Source organism: Argentina silus (assembly GCF_951799395.1).
Source record: "Argentina silus genome assembly, chromosome: 17".
NCBI lineage: Eukaryota > Metazoa > Chordata > Actinopteri > Argentiniformes > Argentinidae > Argentina > Argentina silus.
In genome coordinates, this window is record NC_139671.1 from 679,067 (window position 1) to 690,689 (window position 11,623).

General features: G+C 43.3%; 1 protein-coding gene across 1 annotated transcript; it reads left to right on the top strand.

Moving 5' to 3' along the window:
• Nucleotides 1-1,646: 1,646 nt before the first annotated feature.
• Nucleotides 1,647-2,678, top strand: LOC310817971 (trace amine-associated receptor 13c-like; the record flags this gene model as incomplete). The annotated part of the gene is made up of 1 exon (XM_083688729.1): nucleotides 1,647-2,678. One exon carries the CDS (start codon nucleotides 1,647-1,649, stop codon nucleotides 2,676-2,678), a length of 1,032 nt encoding a protein of 343 aa, XP_083544855.1.
• Between the last annotated feature and the right edge of the window lie 8,945 nt (nucleotides 2,679-11,623).

Genomic DNA, 11,623 nt, shown 5'->3' on the forward strand with positions numbered 1-11,623 from the left:
CACCGCACAGCAGTGACATGAGCCGGGGACGTCGATAGCTAGCCGGGCGTGTTCCAGCCCCAGGCAGCTCGAGCAGACCTGGTGTGGATCCTTACTCGCTATCTTATTCCCACAGCGACAGAGTCGGGCTCCAGAGTCTCCGTGCCCTCTGGTGTGAAGGGTTTTAGCCTCCATTCCTCGCGAGCTGGTGTGCAGGCAGGGAGTCGAGGCAGTTAGCTGGTGTGCTAACTGAAGAAGTCGAGAAATTAGCTGGTGCGCTAATACTCGGTGCTCGAACTGCCGTGGTGGGGCGTCGAGGACAGTGCTGGCCAAGTCGTGGAGGACAAGGAAAGCACTGGGTTCAACTTCGATCTGGTGTGACCGACGAAGCAAAAAAGAAAAAAAAATCTCCAAGGCTAGTAGCGCCCGGCGACAGAAGCTAGATAAGATCTGTCTGTGGACAGTTAAACTAGTTAGCCCTGGACGCGAGATATGCTCCGAGTGAGAAGAGGTGTTTGAATGACGTGGTGCCGTCCGACTGCGCTATTTATGGTAGGTGGGACTACCTGAGGCGGACGCACACGTTTACCAGCCAATCAGGATTGGTGTAATGAGATTAATGCTTCTGAGGGCTGCAGCAGGCGTGCATCCCATAGTGAGACATCGAACGAAATATTATGAAAGAGAACTAAAACCCTATTACAGGAGGTCCGTTCTGTGTAGGGGGTATTTTTCAATGTGTCATGCTAATGTTTTTGTTTTTTTGTGATATTTGTCTTAATGTTGGTTTAAAAAAATAAGTGTGGCTGGTAAAAAATCTGTGTGGCTGGTGAATTTTCTCATCCACCAGACACCTTGGTTGGGAGACCAAAAAGTACATTTTATGCCGTGACAGAAACAAAAGGCCAATTTAGAAGAACTTGTTACGATGAAACACGTACAGCTTTGACGGTCAGCCAAGCTTGGGAACTGGTTGGACAAGTAAACAGTGGGAGTGACTGGAGAACCAAACATCTTTTCAAAGTAACTTCCACCCAAGTCAGAGAGTTCATTTGACGTTATTTAGCAACAAATGTTGAATTTTTTTGTTGTTGATCTCCAATCAACTCTGAACCATGGATGAGAGTTTCTCCTGGTCCATAGACTACATTCGAGGTAAGGCACCATCTTACTATTGGTTGTAAAATAGTGAACTATCCCTTTAGTGCTTGATGCCTGAGTCTACAAAAGGTAGAATAGTCCTAACAATGTGCTTCAGGCAGAATAATCTCCCCATGACAACATTAGCCAACTTCTGTATGATTTGATTGCCTGAACATTATGTGTACACTCATTGGATAGATATGTAGTGTTGTTCATGTGACCTATTGTGACTGGAGGGCAGCCTGGCAGGGGATGTGCCGAGAGCAATGTGAACTACATATAAACATGATCAGACCTCTCTGAGAACATTACTTCACTCCAGCACCCATCTCACAACGCAAATGGTACAGTATTTACTATAAGTTTACAATAGTCGTAATATACTGCATGAGCTGTGGTAGCAATTTAATTATTCTAAACCTGAATGTTAATTACATCTTTTTCAACGATAATGCTATTTTTTCTAATACCTTTGAGTTATTAGGTGAGTGTATCAGGAAGACAGAGCATTGTGGGTAACGGTGATGGACGCCTCATCTCCTCAACATGCTGAGCCAAAGCAGCTCTGCTACCCAGCATCCAACATCTCCTGCACCAAGCTGCAGTTCAGTGAAGGAGCCCAGGTGACGTTGTACCTGGTGTTTGTCTCAGGGATGCTGGTCACTATTATAGGGAACTGTGTGGTCATCATCTCAATAGCTCATCTAAAGCAGCTCCACACCCCCACCAACCTACTGATCATGTCCCTGGCTCTGGCAGACCTGCTGCTGGGCCTGGTGGTGATGCCCTTCAGCACCATCAGGGCTGTGGACGGCTGCTGGTACTTTGGAGATGCCTTCTGTTTGCTGCACTCTAGTTTTGACATGTTCCTGACATCTGTGTCTATCTTTCACCTGGTGTGTATAGCTGTAGATAGGTACGAGGCTGTGTGCAACCCACTTCATTATTCCACCAAGATTACGATGCCAGTAGCTTGGCTCATGGTTTCTGTCAGTTGGTCCATAGCTGCAGTGTACTCCTATGGCCTACTCTACTCAAAGGCAAATACAAGAGGACTGGAAGAATACATAGCATCTATTTACTGTCTGGGAAGTTGTAATCTTCTGTTTAATTCACTGTGGGGAGCCCTAGACACACTGATAGCCTTTTTCTTACCATGCTCTATAATGGTGGGATTGTATGTTAGGATATTTCTGGTGGCAAAAGAGCAGGTAAAAAAGATTGAAGATGCCAGCCACTGTGTACATGGGAGGGGTAAAGGTGTCGTGTCTCAACGGTCAGAGAGAAAAGCAGCTAAAACACTCGCCATTGTGGTGGGTGTGTTCATCTTTTGTTGGATGCCTTTCTTTGTTAATTCCATAATTGATCCTTACACAGGCTTTAGTACACCTGCTTCCCTCTTTGAAGTGTTTGTCTGGTTGGGTTACTTCAATTCTACTTTAAATCCAATTATCTATGCTCTGTTCTATCCTTGGTTCAGAAAATCTTTTCACCTCATTATTACTTTTAAAATATTCCATCGACATTCCTCAGATATGAATGTATTTGTACCTTGATTTGATAACGTAAGTTATCTAAATATGTTGTGAAGATACATCCAGATTCTATAAACTACGTGACAAGATTTTTGATGCTGCATTCGGAATTGTATTGCTCTTCGGAATTATGAATCTAGGACATTTCTGACTATGCAACTATGTAGCTGTGAGAATTTAGAGCAATCTCAGCATTCGCCAAAAGGGAGCCCTATGCAAAATCCAATGCTAAATATTGATGCGAAGCTCAGTTTCCGAAGGGGAATTGAATGCACCATGATTTCATGTAAATTGTGGTAAAATTGCGGTAAAATTGCATTTTAATCGCCAGTTAAATGGCCAGTTTCATCTTGTCTTGCTGCCATCAGTACCTGCAGGGAGCTGACTGTGTGCATTGCTAGTTCTGGCTAAAATAGGAGGGATGTCAAATGTAAACAAATAACGTAACTGGTTAATTTGATTTGAGTTTTACGACCCAGAACGCACATCCTATTGGAGTATAACATGAGCGGGTTGTGGTGACCGACGCATAACCTCTTAAATCACACCCATTGAAAACTGAGCATTCGAGGGAGAGTAGCAAGGCTAGATTTTAAGGAGTACAGGAAAATGATGAGAAACCTAATTTTTCATATTTGTATGATGCTAATTTGATCTAGTGAAGCCAAAACTCAAAACAAAGCACTGGAAATGATGTTCACTTCAGTGGGCGACTTGTAGAATCGCCATTGGAAGTGAATAGTTGATTTATAGGGTTCCAACAGTCCTATAATATCCTCAAGTCACCACATTTCAAAGTAAGGCCTGAGTCCTGTAACCCCGTAAACCATTACCATATCTGTTCCTAACGTGTGCATTACCACTTTAAGGACGCATTGGGTTAACAAAACATGTAGGAATGCAAACATTGCCTGATGATTGCTTTTTTTTTTTTTAAACTGATATGTTCTTACTGGATTTAAAATCAAAGTAGTTCCCACAGATGGATGGTTGCAGATTATGTACCAATGTTATAATTGTGTATAAATCTTCTAGTGAAGCCAAAATTCAAAACAAAACACTGGAAATGATGTTCACTTCAGTTGGAGACTTGTAGAACCTGATTTGATTTAGAGGGTTCCAACGGTCCTATAATATCCTCAAGTCACCACATTTCAAAGTAAGGCCTGAGTCCTGTAACCCCGGAACCCGACAGTACTTCCTGGAAAATAGGTCTACGAGAGAACTCAATTTTATCGTTGTGTAAAATTCTTTAGACCAGAGACTTCCAGAGCTCTAACCTTCAAATAGTGAGGACGTCAGATACTTTTAGTCAAGGGCCTGATCTAATCTGTATGAGAAGTTTAATATAGTATCTAACATGGAAATTTACTGGATTCATGTAAAATAATGAATATGAGTGATTTTGTCTTAAGCAATAGCACACCCAAGTGGACTGTAGGCTACTATGCATCCAGCAAGCACACAAATCAGGGTTTATACAGACATGAACAAGTCAAATTCACTCAGGACTTTTTCAAGCACTAATTGCAATTTTCAGGACCTCAAATGCACATATATTTAACTCTCTCCCCCAAAAGCATCACCATTTCTGTTCCAAACGTGTGCATTACCACTTTAAGAACGCATTGGGTGAAAAATGTGCTCCTTGGCATTAGCATTTAAAACTGATCAAAACAATGTTCTTGTTGGATTTAAAACCAAAGTAGTTCCCACAGATGGATGGTTACAGATTATGTACCAATGTTATAATTGTTGTTGAAGCAAGCACACATTACATCCATGCAGCGGTACTATTATCACACTCAAGATTTTAAATGTTAATTGCTGTCGTTGTAGCACATTATTTAAAAAGAAAGCAATCAAATATCACATTCATTGTGTCATAGAACGCTTTGAAAGCCATCAACAGTAACAGTCAACATTTGAGTTGTGTCCCTCAAAAATAACCGCATGTTGTCCATCGTACACTACCACAGCGACAGTACCCGTCACCTGAGATGATATCACCTGAGATGATATCCCAGGATAATTAAATTGGAATTGGGGAACTTTTAAATCAGCTAGAATAATGTCAAGAACTTTACATGGACCAAATTGACAAAATGCCTGATTTTCAACATATTCCAGTACTTATGTTTCTGAGTAAATTCAAGTAATTTAAGCACCTTGTCTGAACCCTGACATAATCACCATCTGTGGGATTCATACAGTTGGTATGGAAATGGCTTGAGAAATATTATGAATAATAATAAAAAAGCAATCATGAAAATAGGAAATACAAGCAGCAGAGAGCTTGGTGTAGCGCAGTTGTATTTCCCACCAATAAAAGATAATCTACTCATGTTATTTGTGTCTTGTTTTATTCTTGTCTTGTACATAATCTATCAAATACTAAAGCATTGTGTCTAGCAGCAGGACAGCTGGTAGCATTGTGTCTAGCAGCAGGACAGCTGGTAGCATTGTGTCTAGCAGCAGGACAGCTGGTAGCATTGTGTCTAGCAGCAGGACAGCTGGTAGCATTGTGTCTAGCAGCAGGACAGCTGGTAGTATTGTGTCTAGCAGCAGGACAGCTGGTAGTACTGTGTCTAGCAGCAGGACAGCTGGTAGCATTGTGTCTAGCAGCAGGACAGCTGGTAGCATTGTGTCTAGCAGCAGGACAGCTGGTAGCATTGTGTCTAGCAGCAGGACAGCTGGTAGTACTTTGGGAACAGTTTGTTTGAATGAAGTGAAAAATAATATCTTCCAAATCTATTTCTGATACAATGACAAGTAGAAAGTTGTAAAACATCTAATGCAGACAAAGTCTTCAGAGGGAGATTCTTTCATAACATTATTTGGTTTGGAGTGCAACATATGACTACTCAGTCTCTAAGGAACACCCCCACCAAGCAAAATATGTAACTAAAAACGGTCTAGGCTAAAATCACAGCCAAAGTCAGACCAGAATTAAAAAATAATAATATAAGCGGGTGAACTTGTGCGCTGTATGAAATTATACAACGATTTGATCAGAACATTGTATATTACACAACAATAAAAACATGTCCCTCCATAAAAGTCCCTCCATAATGTTTGCCCCAAAGCGAACTGCAGCTTGTGGAACACAAATGATTTGCAGTAGAGTGGAAGGAGGGAAAGTAGCAGATCAGCTCATGAAGAACGGAGAGGTGCCGAGGGGATCCCCTGTATCTTTGGTGATGTACATGAATACCTTTTAGGATTGAAGGCTCTAGATTGTAGGAAATGGCTGTTACAGGTGTTTAAAAAATAAAAAGGTGCTCCAGCTTCCAGAGAGCACCTCTTCAACTTAACCAATCAACTCAGCTAAAAGAGAAATATGAGCATTACATTTGCATATTACATTGATTATTTTGTATGTTTTTATATTTTTCAGAACAAAACACGATTCATGAATGCATTTATGCAATTAAAATACTGTTCTTTCAGTCCACACTTGTATTATTTAATTTGAGAAAGGATTTTAGGTGTTAACAGTTTTTTTACTTTAAACAAATAATTCAAAAAAACCTTGGTTTCTGGGCACTTGAGCATGAAGTTTATCATACCGTCAAAATCTCATACAATGACACCCCCACACATAGCACGACAACTCGTAACTGAAACAATAAATCTGTCAATTATTTTCATGTTTTTCTGGAGCAAATTTCTTAGTTACATGACCTTAAAACTAACAAAAGACTTTGGTGGTTGAAGGTGCAGCCGTTATTTAGTTTTGAAATGTACACGAAAACTAGTACAGATTGTTCAGTAAGCCAGGCAGCTGAGCAACTCACATTTCACAGGAAACAAAACCGGTGCTTTATACACAGCTCTGCAAACCTAACAGTGCCTATACATTATTTTACATCCTCTCTGCTCTCTATAGACCTGACAATTTCCCTTCTCTAAACCACCTTGCCTCAAACACTTCACCATAGCCAGGGCACACTTTTTCACTACAATGTAAATCGCCTATCCTCATAGAATCTGTCAGGCCTGCCCCATACGTCTCTGCTTTGTCTACCAAATCTTTTGACACAGACCTACTCCCCGTAGAGTGTATATCCCATGTGTAGACATACAGGGGAGGCGTGGAACAGTTCTGTACCATCTAAGTGACAGCATTCTCACCCCAAACTACCGTGAGACCTTTATTGTAACAACTGATTGGTACATTTAATTGGCACATCAAATCTCTATCTAACAGGTTAACAGGACAACATTTTGATGATTTTTTGCACACTGTATCCTTGGGATGTGTGATGGTTCTTACGGCCAGTGGATCAGTAAAACATTTTAGGTTTAGATTCTCCCCAGGATTTCTGATTAATTCAGAGTGGGTCGCCCCTGAATCCACTAGAAAAGTCAATCAATTGTCGGCTGATAATTTGCCATCACTTTATTTTAGGAAACGCAAGTGTGTGTGTATATGGTTTTTGTGTAGCTCACCCTCCTCGATGCCTCCCGTTGTCCCTTTTGGTTGTCAATATTGTCCATGTTGGTGTCCTTTTGGGTTTTCAACTGAAAGTCTGTGTGGCGGTGATACATCCCATCCGCCTTCGGCCGCTTCCTCCATGTAGAGTAGAGGCCACTTTCAAATGAAATGATCCGCGCACCCACATCTCCAGGAAACGTTTCGCACCTCCCTGCCTCAGGCCTGCCCCTCTCCTGCCAGGTCCCTCTCTCCTACCTTGGCCTCTGGAACCTCCCTGCCTCAGGCCTGCCCCTCTCCTGCCAGGTCCCTCTCTCCTACCTTGGCCTCTGGAACCTCCCTGCCAGTCTGTTGGTCAAATGCTTGAATCTGGGCCATCTGGAGTCAGGTTTATCGATTCTTCTCGATTAACCCCTTCCTTTCCTTCTCTGCCCTCTCTCGGGGTATACCATGACGACAATAAGGCTCCATCTCTCGGATGGTGCATTGATCAATGTTAATGCAGTGTTTGTTTACGTAATCTCAGAGCGATGGTTTCATTCCCTCTGTCAAATACCTTTTCAGCTGCTGTTCGTGTGGGCCGCCTTCGAGGATGTTGCCTACAATCTCCAACCCCCCCATGAGCTAAAACGCCTCTCTCTTGCGGAGAGGATAGTCTTCCCACCCCTCTGTATCCTTCTGGATTACTGAGACGACTTTTGACATTTCCATTCGAGCCGGATAGGCTGCTGTTATTCTACCCAATCAAGCCGTTATGTGCCCCTGATAACCGTCGCCTTCAGCCCATGGTATATTATAGACGGGGAAATTGCCCTCTATTCTTCCCCAATTTAACCCTACTGCCTTTTTCAACAGGGTTCTGATCTCACTGGTGGAGGGTTTGACTCTTACGACTAGGTCCATCAACTAGTTACGGAAGGGCAGTCCTCCCCGTTCCTGAGTAGAGGGGAAATCTTTAGCCAAATCATTTATCTCTTGTACTGTCCATGGTCTATGTAACCCCCGGTGTAACCCCTGTTTTCTCTGAGGTTCAGGCATGCTTTCATGGGCAGATTGAGGCTTTTTGCTGGGGCTGACCACAGTCCTGGGTCCTCCTCCTCCTCATCGTCGTCTGACAGGTCGTCTGGTGGAGGGGCGTAGGATCTGGTCTTATGGCTATCACACCATGGCAAATCCTGAGCACCGCCCTGACTCCGGGTCTGTGGTGGGGTACAACAGGAACGTTGCAGGGATTGGAGTTATGGTGAATGGTATTGACGGAATCTTACCACTTTCTTGGATGGTCCTCCTTCCAAAAGGGGACGGCGGCAGGTAGCCTGGAAGTTAGAGAGGCTGGCCAGCAATCGGAAGGTTGCTGGTTCGATCCCCGCTCCAGGAGGGAGTTGGATATGAGTTGGTGACTGGAGGGTTACTGGCATCATATCCAGGTGCCTACCACTGCTGTTGTGCCCTTGAGCAAGGCGTCTAACCGCAAAACTGCTCCAGGGGCGCCGGAAATATGTCTGACCCTGTAAACAGTCTTTCTTTCTTTTTTCCTTCATGGGCTGGGGTAATGGGTGGCTGGAGTTGAGTCCTTTGGGGGGGCCGTAGATCTGGGCGCCTTCGTTTTGGCCGTCCCCCCCAATAGGGAGTGGTTCCTGTTCGGCCGTGGGACCAGTTGTGCCCCTGATAACCGTTGCCTTCAGCCCATGGTATATTATAGACGGGGAAATTGCCCTCTATTCTTCCCCAATTTAACCCTACTGCCTTTTTCAACAGGGTTCTGATCTCACTGGTGGAGGGTTTGACTGTTACGACTAGGTCCATCAACTAGTTGCGGAAGGGCAGTCCTCCCCGTTCCTGAGTAGAGGGGAAATCTTTAGCCAAATCATTTATCTCTTGTACTGTCCATGGTCTATGTAACCCCCGGTGTAACCCCTGTTTTCTCTGGGGTTCAGGCATGCTTTCATGGGCAGATTGAGGCTTTTTGCTGGGGCTGACCACAGTCCTGGGTCCTCATCGTCTGACAGGTCGTCTGGTGGAGGGGCGTAGGATCTGGTCTTATGGCTATCACACCATGGCAAGTCCTGAGCGCCGCCCTGACTCCGGGTCTGTGGTGGGGTACAACAGGAACGTTGCAGGGATTGGAGTAGTGGTGAATGGTATTGATGGAATCTTACCACTTGGATGGTCCTTCTTCATGGGTTGGGTTAGTGGGTAGCCTGGGGTTGAGTACTCTGGGGGAACCGTAGATCCGGGCGCCTTCATTTTGGCCATCCACCCCCGATAGGGAGGTGGTAGGTCCCCAGGCAGTGGTTCCTTCTCAGTTGTTGGAACAGCTAGGGTGATGGCTTGGTGTACAGAACATCCAGGGGTTATCCAGGGAGTCATCAATTTTGGGTGGTGACCTAATCTTACATGGTGTACTGCTAGATGTACCTGCCTGTGCCCTTTTAGTTGCCTCCTCAGGCCAATATGTAAATGCTCTCCAATTCACCTTCTTTGGCTTTTTCTTCCCTTATTCACTTTTTCTTCTCGAGCTGATTTTTCAATGCAATAATCTGCCTCATGCTAAAGCTCCCATTTGCAGGGAAACCTAATGTCTCCTTTAAGCATTTCGTCCCTTCAACACCATGTTTATCAAATATTATTTGAGCTGGTCCTAAATAAGAGTCGCATTCCGTCTCACGTTATCTCATCTAAGACCTGAATTCTCTGTTATTGTGACTGTAGTGTTCGAAGCTTCAGTGTTAAAACAGACATTACAAACAGATAATACAAAAACAGACATTACAAACAGACAATACAATATTTTGATCCATAAACTGTAGATCACATGAACCCGGTCCAGCCGAGACTTAGTGGCCTTATCTTAGCTTTCTTTTTTATCACACCGTCCTTGATGTGATAAACTGTCTATAGACTCGTCATCCCTAACCGTACGCTTGATGTCTTTCAGTCCCACCGAAGTCGCTGACTGAAGACCTAGTCCCATCAGGATTTTGCTTGTTCCCTGGACATTAACCAACGGAACTGGTTTGGAACTCTCATCCAAATACCTAAATCCTGTTTGTGACGCCACCTAGGATTTTTGATCTAGTCCAACAAGGCTTTTTTACAAATATTGTGATCTCATCTGCATTCAAATTTGATAGGATCCTGAACTGACTATTCTCAGGAACACCTGCCATCCCTAGGTGTCTGTCTTCTCACCCACGTGCCACGGTTACGATGTTCACCCCGGGGAGGTATTCAGACTCTGGGACCCAGTCTCCAGCTGCGCGCAGTTAACCTTAGAGGAGAGAAATTTCAGAGTCAGGTTAAGGATCCCGGGCCCCCAATTTGTTGTGGAAATCTAGTGTTACCATTTTCGTATTTGGTGAATCTCTGCGCAAATAGGCACGTACACAATATACTGCATGTTCTATTTACTTCTTTTAATGGTTGCAAGCATGGCCGTCTATTTCGAGCAAACAGGCCCAGAACAAAGTTTCAAGCATACATTTATACTTTCAAAACTCCCCTCTCCCGCAGGGCGGGTTTTATATGTTCTTATCTGTCATTCAATATTGAATCAGTAGGGTGATCTCAAACAATTGGGTCTTGTGACGACTTTCATACATGCTTATCTGTGACACAGTTCATAATAACCAACACTTCTACTTCTCTACAGTCCATAAGCAATATTTCTATTTCTCTATTAAACCACTCAGTCAGCCTCACATTCTGAAATTATCTAAAATTTGTGTAATTGGGTTTTTCCAAAGCAACTTACACTCAAAAATGGCTTTTTATGAATGAATGAACTTTTGGCATTTGCTGTTACAGCCTCCTGAAATGGCTGAATTTAGCAAATTAACATTAGCTCTTTGCACTGCAGTCAATTAGCAGCTATTGTATTATTATGTCACATCAGACACGTGGACTTCCATTTGGGAAGACTAGTTTTAAAGGGATAGACACAATTTCACACCATGTAGTCAAATAGTTTCTTATCTTAAAAGTAGTCTTTCGGCCAGGAAAAACTGTAGTCCATGCAAGAGTAAATTGACGCCACTAAGTTCAGCTAACTTTAGTGCGTGATTGGGGAACCAAAAATCACGTAACTTCTAGCCAAGTCAGAGACCTCATTTGACGTGACTTGGAAAATAATCTCCCCATGACAACATTAGCCAACTTCTGTATGATTTGATTGCCTGTACATGACGTGTACACTCATTGGATAGATATGTAGTGTTGTTCATGTGACCTATTGTGACTGGAGGGCAGCCTGGCAGGGGATGTGCCGAGAGCAATGTGAACTACATATAAACATGATCAGACCTCTCTGAGAACATTACTTCACTCCAGCACCCATCTCACAACGCAAATGGTACAGTATTTACTATAAGTTTACAATAGTCGTAATATACTGTATGAGCTGTGGTAGCAATTTAATTATTCTAAACCTGAATGTTAATTACATCTTTTTCAACGATAATGCTATTTTTTCTAATACCTTTGAGTTATTAGGTGAGTGTATCAGGAGGACAGAGCATTGTGGGTAACGGTG